The sequence below is a fragment of the Mastigoproctus giganteus genome, chromosome 8 (assembly GCF_048544385.1).
Source record: "Mastigoproctus giganteus isolate SK-2022 chromosome 8, ASM4854438v1, whole genome shotgun sequence".
NCBI classification, from domain to species: domain Eukaryota; kingdom Metazoa; phylum Arthropoda; class Arachnida; order Uropygi; family Thelyphonidae; genus Mastigoproctus; species Mastigoproctus giganteus.
In genome coordinates, this window is record NC_143582.1 from 213776933 (window position 1) to 213796787 (window position 19855).

Sequence of the window (19855 nt, forward strand, 5' to 3'; positions counted from 1 at the left end):
CTCAACTTATCTAGATCCTGTTGCAATAGCACACTGCCATTACTGTCATTAACAACCCTGCCAACCTTTGTGTCATCTGCAAACTTTGACACTAAGCCTGATATACCTTCATCAATATCATTGATAAATATACAAAACAAAAGAGGACTCAACACCGAACCCTGTGGGACTCCACTAATAACATTAGTCCACGAAGAGCAGCACCCATTAATTACCCCCCTCTGGCTTCTCCCACTCAACCATCCTTTTATCCATTGTAGCAACTTACCCTTAATACCATTCTGCTCCAATTTGTACAATAGTCTTCCATGCGCAACAGTGTCAAAAGCTTTCCTGAAATCCAAATATACGATATCAAAATTATATTTTGCATCCAGTTCCTTTGTAACCATATCATAATATCCTATCAAATTTGTCAGACAACACTTTCCCTTAACAAACTCATGCTGTGTCTGAATTATTGCTGCAGTCTTGTCTAGATGATCCTGCAATGCATCTTTAACCAGAAACTCCGTTATTTTACTCGGAACAGAAGTTAAACTAACTGGTCTATAAATGCTCATGTTACCCTTTGATCCCCCTTTGTGAATTGGGGATACATTTGCACATCTCCAGTCCGTGGGGAACTCCCCTGAGTCCAAGGATGCTCTCATAATTATGGCTAAGGGTTTGCTTAGTTGCTTTGTCGCCTCCTTTAATATAACTGGATAGATCCCATCCACCCCAGGTGCCTTTCTTATGTTTAACTTCAACAATTTCTCCTCCACTTTGCTCTCAGTTATTACAAAATCATTAAGTACCCTGCTACAATTTGATAACCTTCTGCCATTTTCAAACCTTAATAGCTCCTCATGTGTGAATATAGATGCAAAATACTTATTCAGTTTGTTTGCTATCTGAGCAGGATCATCAACAGTCAAACCATCGATATCAAGTGGACCAATCAGATTCATCCCCTTCCTTTTAGAGTTTATATAAGTAAAGAAATCCTTGCTGTTTTTTTTAGCATCTTTTGCCAAAGATTTCTCATAATCTGCCTTTGCCTGCCTAACCTCCTTTGTGACTTGATTGCAGACTAACTTATGTCTGCCATAGGCTTCTGAGTCGCTTGATAATTTATATGCATCCCATGCATTTTTCTTCTCTGTCACAAGTCTCATTAGTTCATGTATTAGACAGTGAAGCACGTGCATGAGGTTGGTGAACGTTATGGTGGCAGTTGTCTTTCAGTGGAAGACGACAGTGTAATTATTTACCTAGATGGGCTCAGAAGTGGCAACTGAAGATTAACCTTGACAAATGCAAACTACTGCATATGGGTAGAAGTAACCCCAGAGAAATGTACCAACTGTGTGGTACTACACTTAAGGTGGTAGAAAATGAAAAAGACCTGGGAGTAATTGTGCAGTCAGATATGAAGTTTTCTGAGCAGTGCATACAGGCTGCCAGGGCAGGTAATGGGGTTTTGTCAACGATATATAGGAATTTTGCTAGCAGGGAAAAGGAGGTGATTGTCCCTCTGTATAAGGCAATGGTCAGGCCAAGCTTTGAGTACTGCGTACAGGTCTGGAGGCCTCATTTTAGGAAGGATGTAGATTTGCTTGAACGTGTACATAGAAGGGCAACTAGATTGGTGAGGGGAATGAAGGGATCCTCTTACCAAGAGAAACGTAAGTTCTGCCAATTGCAATGGCTGGAGACAGGAGCGCATTAAGGTCAATTGAGGCCCCGGGCTCAGCAGAAAATATTGGGCATCCTTAAAAAAACAGAGAGAGAAAGGGAAAATAAAAATACATGTTAATCATTTTTTTAAATAAATAAAAAATATTATGTACTATTAATGTTTTATTTCCAATAAAATTTGAATATAATATATGTATAATATAATTAATAATAGCATAATAATAATCACAAAGTTTTGAACTAATAGTTGAACATATTATTATAGTTGAACTAATATGTTCAACTAATTTGTTGGGGTTTTGCGTGGGCCCTTCAGAAGTCGGGGTGTGCACCCGGTGCGCCCGCTGTTAAATCCGCCTCTGGCTGGAGACTAGGCACCTGCGCGGTGATCTGATTGAGGTGTATAAGGCCTTGAATGGGTTGAGCACGCTGAATTCTGATGGGTTCCTTCAACTTGTTCAGATTACGAACCTAAAGGGGCATAAATTCAAAATAAGAAAAGACAGATGTAGAATAGATGTGCGGAAATTTGCCTTTAGCCAGTGGGTGGTTAATTGCTGGAACAAACTTCCATCTGTCGTTGTGGAAGTTGATAAGTTAAATAAATTTAAGGAGGAACTGGACAGGCATTTGGAGGGAATGGTGTGATTTTTTTTTTTTTTTTTTTTTGGGCTGATGCTACATAAGCTCATACACTTGCTTTCTTGCATCACATGCCACTACTACTACTACCTGTGCATTTGTGATGATGTAAATGCCCCACCCTCTTCTCCCATTGGCTTGAATAAATATCACTAGGAGGACAACATTTATAATGTATAGATAGATAATAATGGCTAATACATATAACACAGACTTGTAAAAAAGTAGTATTATTGCTGCATAACTGGTGTAACGATAAGAACATTTGAATTTTAATTATATATATAATAAATAATGCAAACTTCATAGCATAACTGGTGCATAGTTACTCCATCAGATATATTTGTTTAGTGTAGTATTTTTAATTATATTGAATTTGAGCAAAAATCATGCCCCAGACCAGAGCAGCAAAGCAAAGGGCTCAAGCTAGTGGGAGTGCTGTGGCTCTGGGAAGAACTGAAAGGGGGGGGTAGTTGTCCTCCGAATCATAGCATTATGAGATGTACGGCTTGTTTGATGTTTGCAGAGCTATCAGGAATGGGACATGATATTGCCAAGGGGGGATGTAAGGAGTGTGAGGATATTAGGTGCCAACTCAGTATTGTTATGAAACTTTATGACAGCTTGCAGAATAGGATGGATGCTTTGGAAGGAATTAAATTGAGGGGGAGGCCCATCATGCTCTCAGCTGCCCACATCAATGCCAGAGCTTGCATTTGATCATCAGGCAACATAGCAGCAACCCCCAGGGCAGAATGTACTGGTCCCACAGGAGCTAGTTGTCAGTGACTCTATTGCCAGATAAATGGGAAATATATTGTGTATGTGCAAAAAGGATAGGTGGAATAGTACCATGGTGTATCTGACAGGGGAAAAAGTTGATGAGGTCGTAGAGCAGATATCATCTTTTAAGGGTACAACCTTTTGTGCAGATACTTTTAAGGGTGCAACTTTTTGTTGGCACTAATAACATTAAGAGTAGGAGATCTGCAGACTTATTTAGCAAGTACAGGGTAAAGTTGAAAAAAAGTTGTGTTAGGTTCAAATTTGAAAGTGTCTGCAATGACCAGACTCAATAGGAGGGAGTATATGATGAGCACCTAGTCAATCAATTTAGCCCTGGAGAGATTTTGCAAGGCTCATGGGGTAGAATTTTCTCAGCATGGGCTGTACTTGTTAACAGGAGAGACTGCTCCTACAGGAATTGGGTACACTTAAATAGAAGGGTGGAAAAATATTTGCTGATTCTATTGGATCGGAAAACTGGTAGCTTGAGGGGGAGACACAGACTAATAAATTAACAGTAGCTGCAGGCAGAGGTGAAAGTGATTCTTGCATTGCTTCCATTGGAATGAGCAGTATCCTTAAAAGCAAGGTGCTGGAGATTTCAAGAAGTGGGAGTCATCATGAAACAAGTAAATACGTGGGCTGTGTTTGGTTAACTAAGAGTAGTAGTAGTAGTAGTAGTGGCATGTGATGCAAGAAAGCAAGTGTAGGAGCTTATGCAGCATCAGCCAAAAAAAAAAAAAAAAAAAAAAAAAATCACACCATTCCCTCCAAATGCCTGTCCAGTTCCTCCTTAAATTTATTTAACCTATCAACTTCCACAACGACAGATGGAAGTTTGTTCCAGCAATTAACCACCCGCTGGCTAAAGGCAAATTTCCGCACATCTATTCTACATCTGTCCTTTCTTAATTTGAACTTATGTCCCCGTAGGTTCGTAATCTGAACAAGTGGAAGGATCCCATCAGAATTCAGTGTGCTCAACCCATTCAAGGCCTTATAGACTTCAATCAGATCACCGCGCAGGTGCCTAGTCTCCAGCCACTGCAATTTGCAGAACTTAAGCCTCTCTTGGTAATAGGATCCCTTCATTCCCCTCACCAGTCTTGTTGCTCTTCTCTGTACACGCTCAAGCAAATCTACATCCTTCTTAAAATGAGGCCTCCAGACCTGTACGCAGTACTCAAGGCGTGGCCTGACCATTGCCTTATACAGAGGGACAATCACCTCCTTTTCCCTGCTAGCAAAATTCCTATATATCATTGACAAAACCCCATGACCTGCCCTGGCAGCCTGTCTGCATTGCTCAGAAAACTTCATATCTGACTGCACAATTACTCCCAGGTCTTTTTCATTTTCTACCACCTTAAGTGTAGTACCACACAGTTGGTACGTTTCTCTGGGGTTACTTCTACCCATATGCAGTACTTTGCATTTGTCAAGGTTAAACTTCAGTTGCCACTTCTTAGCCCATCTGCCCAAATTATCTAGATCCTGTTGCAGTAGCACACTGCCATTACTGTCATTAACAACCCTGCCAACCTTTGTGTCATCTGCAAACTTCGACATTAAGCCTGATATACCTTCATCAATATCATTGATAAATACACAAAACAACAGTGGACCCAACACCGAACCCTGTGGGACTCCACTAATAACATTAGTCCACGAAGAGCAGCACCCATTGATTACCACCCTCTGTCTTCTCCCACTTAACCATCCTTTTATCCATTGTAGCAACTTACCCTTAATACCATTCTGCTCCAATTTGTACAGTAGTCTTCCATGCGCAACAGTGTCAAAAGCTTTCCTGAAATCCAAGTATATGATATCAAAATTATTTTTTGCATCCAGTTCCTTTGTGACCGCATCATAATAACCAATCAAATTTGTCAGACAAGACTTTCCCTTAACAAACCCATGCTGTGTCTGAATTATTGCTGCAGTCTTGTCTAGATGATCCTGCAATGCATCTTTAACCAGTGACTCCATTATTTTACCCGGAACAGAAGTTAAACTAACTGAGTAAGAACAGGTGCATGTAGATCAGTGCTAGGAGTATAGTAAATGAATTTGAATTTGGAGTGCTGGTCAAAACATCAAATGCAGCCATTGTTGGGATTTAGGCATTGTCACTCAGATATAAGGGATACAGAATTTGAGTATAGGGAGTACAATGCATACAGAAAATATAGACAGGATAGACGTGGGGAAGAGATTATGCTCTTAGTTAAGAAGTACAAAATCTAAGGTATTGCATCCAGTTGACACGGGTGGAAAGTGTAATGTTGAGTCAGTTTGGGGTGACATAAGTCTGGTTTGTTGGTGTGACACCGGGTAAGCAAAAATGTGAGTATCAGTGTGTTATAGCCCTAATGACTCTGATGAGAACAATGAACAACTATACAGAGAAATAGAGTGGACCAATAAATTAGAATGTCTTATAATGGGAGATACTTAACTTTCCAGATATTCATTGGAACGTATGGGTTGGTCACTCACAGACTAGCAATGCTTTTGTCGATTTAATGGGTGACTCTTTTCTACAGCAGCATGTTAGAGGCAATGAGAGAGAGAGAGAGTAATACTTCTGATCTGATTATCAGCGGTGATTATTTATGCATGAAGAATCTGCAGAAAAAAGAACCACAAGGTGACAGTGATCACAGTGTACTGATTTGGGATTTACTTAAAGACGTTACTACCATCAAGTATAACGGGAAGGATTTTTGCTTTTATAAAGGTGACTACGGTGGTCTCAGACTGTTTTTAAATTCTACACAGTGGGACTAACTGAAGATGTTACCATCAGCAAATTCTAAATGGGAAGCATTCAAGGAATTAATCATAGAAGCTACTGAGATTTCCATACCAACTAAGGAAAACTCTTCAAGGTCTATGCTTAAATGGATGTCAGATAAACAGATGAAACTCATGGCAGAGAAGAAAATTGCCCTTAACAATCCAAGCTGTGTCTGAAGTATAACAGTAGTCTTGTCTAGATGGATTCACACTTATGATGCAATTCATATAAATTATCAGGCGACACAGAAGCCTATGGTAGATATAAACTAGACCAAGTCACAAAGGAGGTCAGGTAAGTGAAGGCAGATTATGAGAAATCTTTGGTGAAGGATGTAAAGAAAAACAACAAGGATTCTTTACTTATGTAAACACCAGAATGAAGGGGATGAATCAAATTGGTCCACTTGATATCAATGGTTTGACTGTTGATGATCCTGCTCAGGTCGCTAATAAACTGAATGAGTATTTTGCATCTACATTCACACATGAGGAATTCTTTAGGGAAGAAGATGCCAGAAGTTTGTTTCATTCTTAACAGGCAGCTAAAATGATTTTGTAATAAATTAGAGGAAAATGGAAGAGAAAATGATGGCATTACACACAGACAAAGCACCTGGGGTAGATGGGATCTATCCAATTATATTAAGGGAGGCAGTGAAGGAAGTAAGCAAATCTTAGCCATAATTATGAGAGATTCAGGGTTAGTCCCTGTGAACTGGAGGTGTGCGAATGTATCCCCAATTAAAAAAAAAGGCAGGGGGGAAGTAAGGGCGACACAAGTAATTATTGACCTGTTCATTTAACGTCTGTTCCAGGGAAAATAATGGAGTCACCAGTAAAAGATGCAGTGTGAATCCATCTAGACAAGACTACTGTTATACTTCAGACACAGCTTGGATTGTTAAGGGCACTCTTCTTTGACCAATTACATTGGATATTATGATGGAGTAACAAAAAAACTGGATGTAAAAAATAATTTTAATACAGTAGACTGTCAAAATAACAGCGCCACAAATAACGGCACATTGAGATTGGATGTATACATACAGCACAGATAAATAAATAAATGTTCTTGTTTATACTCTGGCACGACCACCAGGTTAGTGGAGTTTACAATAATTCATCAATCTAAACGCTAATCGTATTTAGTAGTCACGGCTTGAATCCTGGTCTACTCAAAGAGCGCGTGCTACTACATTCATGTACCTGACCACTTGGCTACATCAGATGTCTTGCAGTGCCGAAAAAAGTTATAGACCTGTGAGTTTAACTTCTGTTCCCGGAAAATTAATGGAGGCACTGGTGAAAGAAGCACTGCAGGATCATCTAGACAAGACTTCAGTTATAGCTAGGACACAGCATGGTTTTGTTAAGGGGAAGTCTTGCCTGACCAATTTGATTGGATACTATGATGCAGTCACAAAAGAACTGGATGCAGGGAATAACTTTGATATTATATACTTGGATCTTAGAAAGGCTTTTGATACTGTTGCACATGGAAGACTGCTGCACAAATTGGAGCAGTGTGGCATTGGAGGCAAGTTGCTGCTATGGATAAAGGGGTGGTTGAGGGGGAGAAGACAGAGAGTGGTAATCAATGGACACTGCTCATCGTGGACTAATGTTATTAGTGGAGTCCCTCAGGGTTCAGTATTGGGGCCTTTATTGTTTTCTGTATTTATAAATGATATTGATGATGGTATATCAGGCTTAATGTCCAAGTTTGCAGACGATACGAAGGTTGGCAGGGTTGTCAAGGACACTACTGACACTATGCTGCTGCAACAGGATTTGGAAAGGTTGAGCAGATGGGCTTCGAGGTGGCAAATGAAGATTAACATTGACAAATGTAAAGTACTACATATGGGAAACAGCAACCCCAGAGCAACGTATCAACTCTGTGGTACTACACTGACAGTGGTAGAGAATGAAAGGGACCTGGGGGTGGTGGTGCAGGCAGATATGAAGTTCTCTGAGCAGTGCAGACGAGCTGCAAGAGTAGCTCATGGTGTATTGTCAATGATATATAGGAATTTTTCTAGCAGGGATAAGGAGGTGATTATTCCCTTGTATAAGGCAATGGTCAGGCCACACCTAGAGTACTGTATACAGGCCTGGAGGCCTCATTTCAGGAAGGATGTAGAGCTGCTGGAACGAGTACAGAGAAGGGCAACTAGATTGGTGAATGGGACAAAGGGGTTCTCTTACGAAGAAAGGCTTAAGTTTTGCAAATTACAGTGTCTGGAAACTAGGCACCAGCGGGGTGATCTGATAGAGGTGTACAAAGCCTTGAATGGTTTGAGCATGCTCAATGCTGATGGGATTCTTCCTCTAGCTCAGAAAAATCACCTGAGAGGGCATAAATTCAAATTGAGGAAAGACAGATGTAGGATAGATGTGCGGAAATTTGCCTTTAGCCAGCGGGTGGTTGGTGGGTGGAACAGACTTCCATCCCTTGTCGTGGAAGTTGATAGCCTAAATAAGTTTAAGGCTCAGCTGGACAGGTATTTCGAATGAACAGAGGGGTGAAGTGGAAGTGGTTATTTTTATTTATTTATGTTACTTTTTTTTTTTTTTTTTTTTTGGCTGATGCTGCATAAGCTTGCTTTCTTGCATCAAATGCCTCTACTAATGCTAATGCTAATGCTAATGATTACTGTATTTGTTTACGTTTGCCATTTGAAAGTGAATTCTGTACTGATATCACATATTATACTGCTGTTTTACATTTATTTTAAATTAAAAATCCCCCACTATGGCTCCCAAAGTTAATAAACATCATAGAGAGAAGAAAAGAAGAAAAACAACATTAAAGCTTTGTGACAAACTTGATATAATCCAAACTGTTACATTAGGGGCACCTGGAAAGTTAATTCTTATACCCATGTGTATTGTGTCTGTAAATTGCATGTGTTCTCTGGTCGATTTGCCTGTTTTTCTGGACGAAAAACTCCAGTTTTTGGGGGGAAAAACATTGCTATCTAAGTCTGAGACCCACTAACTCTGCCACGGATTGAAAAAAGCCTATAAACGTTCCTCACAAAAAGATGGGATTCGAACCCGGGCCTTTTGTTGGGTCCATTTTTGTTTTCTGTATTTAATAATGATATTGATGAAGTTATATCAGGCTTAATGTCTAAGTTCGCAGACAATACGAAGGTTGACAGGGTTGTTAATGACACTAATGATAGTATGCTACTGCAACAGGATCTACAAAAGTTGAGCAGATCGGCTGAAAGGTGGTGACTGGAGTTTAACATTGACAAATGTAAAGTACTGCATATGGGTAGCAGCAATCCTAGAGTAGCGTATCAAATGTTTGGTACTACACTCAGGGAGGGAGAGAATGAAAAGGACCTGGGGTAATTGTGCAGTTAGATATGAAGTTTTCTGAGCAGTGCAGACAGTCTGCAAGAGTATCTCATGGTGACTTGTCAATGACATGCAGAAATTTTTCTAGCAGGGATAAGGAGGTGATTATCCCCTTGTATAAGGCAATGGTCAGGTCACACCTTGAGTACTGTATACAGGTCTCGAGGCCTCATTTTAGGAAGGATGTAGAGCTGCTGGAACGAGTACAGAGAAGGGCAACAAAATTAATGAATGGAATAAAGGGTTTCTCTTAAGAAGAAAGGCTTATGTTATGCAAATTGCAGTGTCTGCAGACTAGGCACCTGCGAGGTGATCTGATTTAGGTGTATAAGATCTTGAATGGTTTGAGCAAGCTCAATGCTGATAGGATTCTTCCTCCTGCCCAGATTAATCACCCGAGGGGACATAAATTCAAATTGAGAAAAGACAGTTGTAGAATAGATGTGTGGAAATTTTCCTTTAGCCAGCAAGTGGTTGATTTCTGGAACAAACTTCCATCTGTCGTTGTGGAAGTCGACAGCTTAAATAAATTCAAGGCAGAACTAGATAAACATGTGGAGTGAATAGATGGGTGAAATGGGAAGGTTTTTTTTTCTCTGATGTTGTTATAAGCTTTCTTTCTTGCATCATATGCCTCTACTAATGCTAATGCTTTTCCACCCTGTGTGGGGAGGATAGTGATGATTCCACTGTGCTACCTGCACAAGCTAAACTTGATATAATGAAGACAATAGAACAGGGTGTAAGCAGAAATGTATTAATGGCAGAATTCTAGATGGTAGATGAATCTCATCAGCCAGTGCAATACCACCGCTTTGCTTATTGGAGGCTTGAAGCGGTGAAACCCATGTTTAATCTTTAGAGCAAAGTTTCCAGCATCCCTGTCCCCTCCCCATACTTCTTCAACCCATGCACGGTACCAAGTACTATAGGTTTTGATACCTTTCGTGTTTGGGGTTTTCGTAAAAAAAAAAAAAAAAAAAAAAAAGAATATAACATTTATAAGTATATAATGTTATAATATTATATACTTATATAATGTTATAAATATAACATTTATATATAACAAAAAGAATATAAAACAAACGTCTACATGTTTGTTTTTTATCTTCAGTTAATAAAATTGCATTTTTAATTTCTTTATTTCTTAATCGGCCTCATTTCTGCATTAAATACATTAAAAATAAAACTTTCTAAATAGTGGAAAAATCGAAATAACAGCACCCTGAATCCTTGAAGGTGCCGTTATTTCGAAAGTCTGCTGTACTTGGATTTCAGGATAGCTTTTGATACTGTTGCACATAAAAGACTGCTGTACAAATTGTAGCAGTGTGGTACTGAGGGAAAGTTGCTGCTATGGATGAAAGGATGGTTGAGTGGCAGAAGACAGAGAGCGGTAAGCAATGGACGTTGCTGTTCTTGAACTAATGTTATTAGTGGAGTTCCCCAGGGTTTGGTGTTGGGCCCATTGTTGTTTACCATATTTATCAATGATATTGTGCAGGCATATCAGGCTTAATGTCCATTTGCAGATGATATGAAGATTGGCAGGGTGGTTCATGAAATAATGGCAGTGTGCTACTGCAGTGGGATCTAGAAAAGTTAGGCAGATGGACTGAAAAATGGCAGTTGAAGTTTAACATTGATAAATGCAAAGTACTTCATATGGGTAGCAGTAACCTCAGAGTATTGTATCAACTGTGTGGTAATACATTCAGGGTAGTGGAAAATGAAAAAAGACATGGGGATAATTTTGCAGTCAGATATTAAGTTCTCTGAGCAGTGCAGACAGGCTGCCAGAGCAGCTGATAGGGTCTTGTCAGTGGTATACAGGAATTGTGCTTGCAGGGATTAGGAGGTGATTAAGAGGTGAATGGCCATTGCAATCAGGCCACACCTTGAGTACTGCATACTGGTCTGGAGGCCTCATTTTAGGAAGGATGTGGAGCTGCTGGAACAAGTACAGACAAGGATAATGAGATTGGTGAGCAGAATAAAGGAGTGCTCTTACCAAGAAAAGCATCAGTTTTGCAAATTGTAGCATCTGGAGACTAGGCACTTGTGAGGTGATCCGATTGAAGTGTTTAAGGCTTTGAATGGACTGAGCAAGCTCAATGCTGATGTATTCTTCCACTTGCTTAGTGGAAGAAAACATCTTCACTGTAGCAATTGCTGCTACAGTGAAGATCAAGATGTTTTCAAAGGACAGCCCACATGGTGGAACCAGTGTACATGCAGTTGAAGAATTTACAATCAAACCATGTGGCATAGCTCACAAAGTGGTAGAGTTGTTATCCATACATAAGCTGCTTCACTTAGCAGCTCCTAGCAGATGATACACAGGCAAGATATTTGCTCTTTTCTGGCAGAGTAGATGCAGTGAGATTATACACTAGCTAATCCTGATACCTCTTAGAAAGTTATCAATAGGTTCAGCCTGATGGATTCACTTTAGAATCCACACATCACTTTAGAGCTGTATCCTCAAAATGTATGAAAGATTGGGTCTCACCGTGATACACATTATAATCTAAAAAGACATGGATCATACTTCATGATTGATAGGATGAAGTTTCTGGAGATTTACTGTGGAGACTAAACATGGATTTCACCACTTCAGGCCTACATAAGTAGAGTGGTGGTATTTCATTGATTAATGAGAATCGTCTACTATCTAGTATTGCATGGTGACAAAGAGGGGATAGTATTCCTCTCTGTGGTGTGGACACCATGCCTTGACCTCTGTTACATTAGTTCACACTTGGGTGGTTCCCTACAGTATACTAGGTACAGTGTTTCATAATTTGCACATGGGGGGGGGTCTATCCAGGGTTACTAACAATCCCACCATCATGAAGGTACAAGTAGATTTGGTCGTCACTGAGCAAGTGGACTTCGCTGAAACTTGGTCCACTTGATTCACAAATGTCACCTGAATATCGGTTCCATCAGTGTTTTAGACTCTCAGGTAGCAAGCCTCAGCTTGTTATACCTGAGGGAATGTCTGTAATAAGCATGAGGACCAAAACTTAGAAAATTACTTAGCAAATATTTGAAGAACCAGTGATGTGTTTTAATACAATTATTTAAAATGGAATGTCAGCTAAGTGAAAGGCATTTTAAGTGTGGCTACATTGTGTGACAGAATAGTTTTAAGGATGGTTATTGTCTAATTTGTTCTAACAGGGTGTGAATTAAGATATGGAGTTTATTTTGGAATTTTTCTCACATGCATTATTAACTTTGCCTCATCATGAATATTGTATATATTTCAGCTTTGGAGATATGAAATTTTTCTTTTATTATTAAAGATATATCACCAAAATAATATCTAAATAGTTTTTCTTGTGTGTTATTAGATAATGGTACTTGGACCCAACTGTGGCTTATTACAGATTATCATGAAAATGGATCTCTTTTCGATTACCTAAATAGAGCCACTGTGGACACTGCTGGCATGTGCAAAATGGCATATTCTATTGCAAATGGTTTAGCACATCTCCATATGGAAATATTGGGAACACAGGGTAAGCATTATTGATAAACTATTTGAATCAATTAAATTTAGCAGAAGTATCTCAAACTCTTTTTGTTGTTGTGCCGATCAGAAGGGTTCAATACCTGAGAGGGACATCATTATATCTTCACTCCATTATGTACATCATCCAATTGCAAATATCCTACCTATTCACTGCATTATTCAGAGAAAACACTTTATCACTTAGGATCAGCAATTTACCCATTCAGTTTCTTCAAGGTACTGAATGGGTAAAGTGTGTGTGTGTGTGTGTGTGTGTGTGTGTGTGTGTGTGTGTGTGTGTGTGTGTGTGTGTGTGTGTGTGTGTGTGTGTGTGTGTGTGTGTGTGTGTGAAGATAAACATCTGGAGTTACAAAAGAAAATCCTACAATTACAGTTTGACTGATTTATTCATTAATGCTGAAGGCAAAAATATAATTCAAAACTGCTTTAAAAACTAGAAAAATTTATTCAGAATGGCATAATATGCACAGTGTAGCAAAAAATTAATGAGACTGAATTAAAAAAATATATATATATATATAATCCAATAAATCCAAAAATTAGAGAGATAAAAAATAATAAAAATATATAGTAAAAATAAATAAGAAAAAATAGTAGAAAGCTGACATCAGTGGCAGCAGAAAAGCACAATTCACTACATGTTGCTTATAATAAACTAAAATAGGATATTTGCCAGTAGCATGGCAAACCAGTAGAGTGAAAATGAACTTAATCAAATAAATATTTTATTTGGTTAAGTTCATTTTGACTCTACTGGTTGGCCATACTACTGGCAAATATCCTATTTTAGTTTATATATATATATATAAACATACCGGATATAAACAAACATATATATATAACATACCGGAAAGAGATCTTCCAGGATTCGTACAGGCTTACTGAAATATGAATCGGCTGCAAAGTACTAAAGAATTGTGAATAAAAGTGAAGCTTTCTGCTTTAAGAACAATAATCTGTTGACTGTAAAAATATACCTTCTGTAACAGTTATGTTAATATGTAAGTTATATGTGCTGTATAATGTATGTACAGAATCATTAATGTGTAAATACTGTATATATTAAACATAAAATGTGTATATAATATTTCGGGACGAGACTACGTGTTCAGTATATGTAACCCACTGCACGTAGTATCTCGTACCCTGATATGTACTTAGCACCCTCCTGGCACTTTGCCGTCCCGGGGTGGTTTCCTTATGGAAATAAACAGATAATAATAATAATAATAATAATAATATATATATAGTATATAAAACAGGTGAAAAAGGTAAAGAAAGGAGAAGAAAAAGGTAAAGAAAGGAAAAGAAAAAGAAAATAGAGAATATATATATATATATACACATTTGTAAATTTCTATTTATTTTAATTTACATTTTTTACACTGCGTGGGGACTACCTTGTCTACTAGTATTACGATAAAAGGCCGCATGTTTGCCCCCCTTTTTCTAATACTACAGACAAGTTTGGAAATGCAGTGATAGTCCCCCTGATGAATTTCCTGGCTATGTATCATATTTGCCATCCCCTGATTCGACCTCTTGCTAAAATTTCCTTCCCATATCTGAATATAGTGTTATTCATTTATTTACTTATATATTCCTTTTTTTTCTTTTTCTTTTTTTTTTATCTCAGTCCCAGTTCATTTTTTCACTAGGTTTTTCAAATTCTTTCACCTGTTTAACCACTACTTCACTTTCTGCTATCCCTTAAACTTCTGTTAATTCAGGCATCCTGTGTACTTTTCATTTCCATTTTCACAGACACTTTATTTATTCTACAAACCACACATTATTTATATCCTTTTGCTTCCTCTACTGCTGCACTGTGTTTTGGAGCATTAGACATACTGTAACTTTTATTTTCCTTTATCTGCTTATTTTGCTTCTTAACTGTTATATATTACTACTATATATATACATATACATACATACATATATATATAGCCACTCCCCGATTAATGTAAGGGTTGTGTTCCGCGAAACTCTACGTAAGTCGGAATTTCCCCCATGCTTGTGCAGCACTTGCAACTGTGCTCGCTGAATTGATTGAATCAAAAAGGAAATATTCAATGAACATGTGAATATAATTATTTCTTGTATTTATTCAATTTTTTATCTCATGTGCAGGAAAAATTACAAAGGCATGCAATTTAAAAAATTTCAAAATTATAAAATTACAAAAAAAGAGAGGAGACAGGCAATAAGTTTTACCTCTCGAGCATCATTTCCAGAATTGATGCCTTCGACTGATAAGTACTCCACTGCGGAGGTTTAGGGCTGTGGATATTTAGAAGGGGTCAGCCGATCAACCTTATGAAAGAACATATTAATGGATGACTGGACGCTAGCTTTTTTCTTTTCATCGTAGATTTTTTTGTAGCAAACAAGCATATCATTCACCCCTCTGTTAACTTTTAAGAATTGTTCACTGTCAGGATCCATCTTCTCAAACCTCGCCATTGCTGATGCAATTTCACGAAATGCCATTGCCATCTCTCTGGTGATGAAGCATCTCGGCTCCTCATTTGGTTCATCTTGAGCTTCATCAGCATTTTCTTCTTTTACTGTTGCTGCCTTCAAGTCCTTCATTAGATAATTCCTTCTCTTCTTCCTCTATTAACTCCTCCACATCTTTGGCAACAACCTCCAACTGAAGTAGCTGTGCAATCTTTACAATCTTATCTGTAACCTCTTCATATAATTCGTTTTTTTCAAATCCTTTGAAGCCATTTACATGCCGTGGGTATATTTTCTTCCATGTGCCATGTAAACAATTTTTAGTAATTTCCTACCTGGCCTTATTAATGTTTAAGATGGCATGGTAAATATTGTAAGATTTCCAAAAGTCTCTTAACGTAAAATTTTTCTCACTGTCTACTGTAGACAATGCCTGAGCAAATGTTGTGTGTAAATAGTATGCTTTTAAATTCGAAATAACACCCTGATCCATAGGTTGGATGAGTGAAGTTGTGTTTGGCAGTAGAAATATCTCTCACGTTCGAATTGAAATCATCCAGATGTGTAGGATGTCCAGGAGGAACCACCCATTGCTTGCCACGAACTTGGCTTGGGGTTTGCCGTACTTATCCTTAATATCTTCATAATTACATGTTGCTTTTGCTTGAATGGCCATTGGAACTCAGGGGCATTGCTTCTGAATCTGATTTTCCATCCATATTATTAATAGCTGTTCCATCTTCGATATAGCACCTGAACGCAGGTTTGTGACCACTGTTGATCTTAAGTGCGTTGATCCTTTGAAATGTTCTTTTATATGTGCACTGTCCTTTAAAATAGTATTCACTGTTGAAGCAGCGAGACCTAATTCCCTTGCAATAGATGACAAACTTTGTCCTGTTTCGTACTTGTTAATCACTTTCATCTTCATTTCTAAATCAATTTTGTTTGGTTTCCTAGCACTGCCACCACTTGCACTTTCCGCTGGTCCCTTTCCCTTCACTATTGTAATACATAAATAGGAATGAAGAGAAGTTTCTAAAAATTTGTTTTTTATATGATTGAAGATTTCAGTGAAGGGGAACACATTTCACCATAATGCTATAACGTAAAAACCCACAGAATTCGAGTTATCAGGATTATGGCAAATGCAGTACGATCGAGTTTGCTACCCATTTATTATAGATTGTGCTAACAGAAAAGCCCAGTAAACTGGAAAGTGCAAATTGTTTTTATTGTTTTTTGGTCTTGACCTCCAGAAACGTGCTTTAGAAAAATATCACAAAGGCCTTCAAAATTATTTCTTATAACGGGAAGAGATGATAACGATGAAAGTGTAGTGCAATTTCCATTATAAATATGACTTTTTAGAGAGATAAATAGCTTAGTAATATAGCGAAATTTTCAACTTCCAAGGACTTGGAACGAATTACAAAAAAAAAAAAAAAAACACAATGTGTTATTGGGTTCACATTACAATATTTTCATAATACCTCCATTTATCCCTACAGATGCAAAATACATTTCCATATTTCTTTCAGTTTGCATCGGCCAGCAAAAACTTACATACAGTAGAATTTGTGTAAGCTTAGTATTACTTAAGTCTGGGAGTTCCTGTATATATATATATAATGCCAATTTTCCTCTGGGAGAGCACACTAGAGAAGCATAAGAGTGTAAATCCCCCCACCCCAAACCAGGCCTTAAGTTGCTTGTTTGCATGGATATTCTTTATTCCTTGTGTCTGATATCACCATCAGAAATCAAAGAATGGAACAACAGATCAACATTGTTTTGTGTAAAGCTGGGAAAAAGTCCCATTAAAACACACAGAATGTTATGAACAGCTCATAGGGACAAGGTCCTGTCCCAACCATATCGATGGTTTAAGCATTTTGATGATCCTTGAAGATGATCCTTGAAGTTAATGACTAAAAATGACCAGCAGCCCCAATTTGGAATACAAAAAGTGCACAATTTACTAGCAAGTAACTGTCAGTTAACACTGAGTGTGCTATGTAACAAGTGAATAAGGTCTATAATTTACATACTTTGGAAAAGAAAAATTTGCTGCTAAGTTTGTTGTTTGTTCCACACTGTTTGCATGATGAGGGAAAACTCAGATGATTGGATGCTTACAAAGATTTTGTTCAAACAGCTGATAGCAAACCTAGTTTTCTAAACATTCTTATTGGGGACAAGAGTTGGCACTTCCAGTGTGATCCTGAAACTAAATGACAAAGTGCAGAATGGCAATAACAAAGCTGACCAAGGCATATAAAAAGGTTCACTTTTACAGAAATCACACATCAAAACCATGCTGATTGCATTTTTCAGTCACAAAGGAATTCATTTCAGAAGAAATGATTGACTTAATTAATTAATGAATTATTGTTATTACCAGTGTTAGGGGTATTGAAATATTTGTTGGTGAGAGTCAAGTGCATGGGGCCATATTTGGAACAGTTGGTTGGTAGCTGTTGCATGACAATATGCCTTCTCACACAGTGATCAATGTGTTGACATTTTTGGCTCACAAGCAGGTTACAGTGCTCATCCGATCCCCCCACTACTCTCTAACTTGGTTCCAATAGACTTTTTCTGTTTCCAAATTTAAATTGAGATTGAAAGGATGTCAATTTGATAGTGTTTTTTTTTTTGTTTTTTTTTGTTAGTGCATCAGCTTCTGTGGCCGTAATGCACCTCCCAAAGTTTTTGCATTTTACTCTGATCCAAGCACGAAGCAGGATTTGAACCCGTGACCTTTGGGTTGCCAGGCAGACACTTTACCCCGGTCGGGGATAATGTTTAAAACATTCAGTGTTTGTAACATTCAGAAAAATTTGACAACAGAAATAAATACCATAATAAATACAACAGACAAGTTTTCCAAGTCTTTCCAAAGTGAATGCCGTAACATGTGTATTTGGTCCCTTGGGGACTATTTTGAGGGAGATGAGTAAGAAATATTTTACTTATCTATATTTTACCTTATTTGATTTTATTCTCATTACTTTTTTTGATGCACTGTGTATGGCATATCATCTACATTCAAACTTCTTTAAAATAATGAAAATCTGTCACATTATTTAAAAATCTCTTAGAAAAATTAGGCAGGTGGGTTGAGAAGTGTAAATTAAAGTTTAACATTGATAAATGTGAGTTACTGCATATGGGCATAGTAATACCAGAATAACATACCAATTGGATGGTACTACACTCAAAGTGGAAAGTGGAGGAGAATGAAAGAGACCTTGGGGGTAATTGTACAGTCTGACAAAAACTTCTCTGAGCAGTGCAGACTAGTGGAGTTCTGTTCAATGATATACAAAACTTTTGATAGTAAGGACAAGGAGCTGATTGTATAATGCAACAATTATGCTGCATCTTGAGTAATGCATACAGGTCTGGAAGTCTCATTTTAAGAAGGATGGTTATAAGAGGAGAGCAACAACATTAATCAAGGACCCAAAAGGGTATTCTTACAATAAAAAGCTTCAGCACTGCAAATTGTGTAGCACTTGGAAACCAGGCAACTGCAAGGAGACCAGATTGAAGTGTTTAAGGTGTTAAAGGATTGAGTAAATTAACTTTCTCAGATAACTCACATTTGGTCCTTGAGGTTGTCACAGACATTCTCTCAGATATGCCAGACAAGCTGTACTTGCTACCTGGGAGTCTAAAACACTGATGGAACTGATATTTGGGTGACACTCGAGTCAAGTGGACCCAATTTCGGTGAAGTCCAGATGGTCTATGCCAGCCAAATCCTCTGCTTGCACCTTCACAATGGTGGGACTGTTAGTAATCTTGGGTGTAACCCCTATACACAGGCACACTATGGGTGACCACCCAGGTGTGAACCAACGTAAGCAGGGGTCAAGGTGTGGCGCCCACACCACATGGAGGAATGCCACCCCCTCTATGTTACCAGGCCATACTAGGTGGTAGATGACTCTCACCAACCAGTGCAATACCACCACTTTGCTTATTAGAGGCTTGAAGTGGTGGGACCCATGTTTAGTCTCCAGAGCTAAGTTCCGGTCGGCCCTTCCCCACCTCTTCCATCATGCAGTATGACTGATGACTTTTGAGGTTATGATGGACATCATGGCGAGATCCAATCTTCCTTACATTTCGAGGGTACAGCTCTAAAAACGGTGTTCGCAGGCCAGCCGCTAGTTAGCACACTGGACAGAACATGTTGGTAACTCTTTAGGAGGCTTCTGGATTAGCTAGTGTATAATCTTGCTACCTCTACTCTGCCAGTTAGTGACTGGAGGGAGTCCGAGTAGTATGTATGTGGGGGGGGCATTGTCGGGGCCACATTATGTCAAGGATGAAGGCGCTTCCGTAGCCAGGTGGGAAGGAGCAGCAGTGCGTAACACGCTTCTTGATTAGACCGGGGTTCGAGCCCGTGACCACCAAATACGGAGGATGCGGAAAGGTAAGGGAATGACCACCGCATATCCCGGAGCAATATGGCCTTAGTTGCTAATGCTCCTAAAAACCAAATAACAACAACATGTCAAGGATCTGGGTATATCTTTACCATGTGTACACCCT

General features: G+C 38.5%; 1 protein-coding gene across 1 annotated transcript in view; it reads left to right on the forward strand.

Annotated features, from left to right (window-relative positions):
- The window catches only part of LOC150082254 (TGF-beta receptor type-1-like), a 468537-nt gene that overhangs the window by 422142 nt on the left and 26540 nt on the right, over positions 1–19855 (forward strand). The window contains exon 6 of the mRNA XM_090380077.1: positions 12648–12815. Within this exon, the coding sequence (XP_090236203.1) occupies positions 12648–12815 (168 nt within the window). The remainder of the gene's footprint in view (positions 1–12647; positions 12816–19855) is intronic.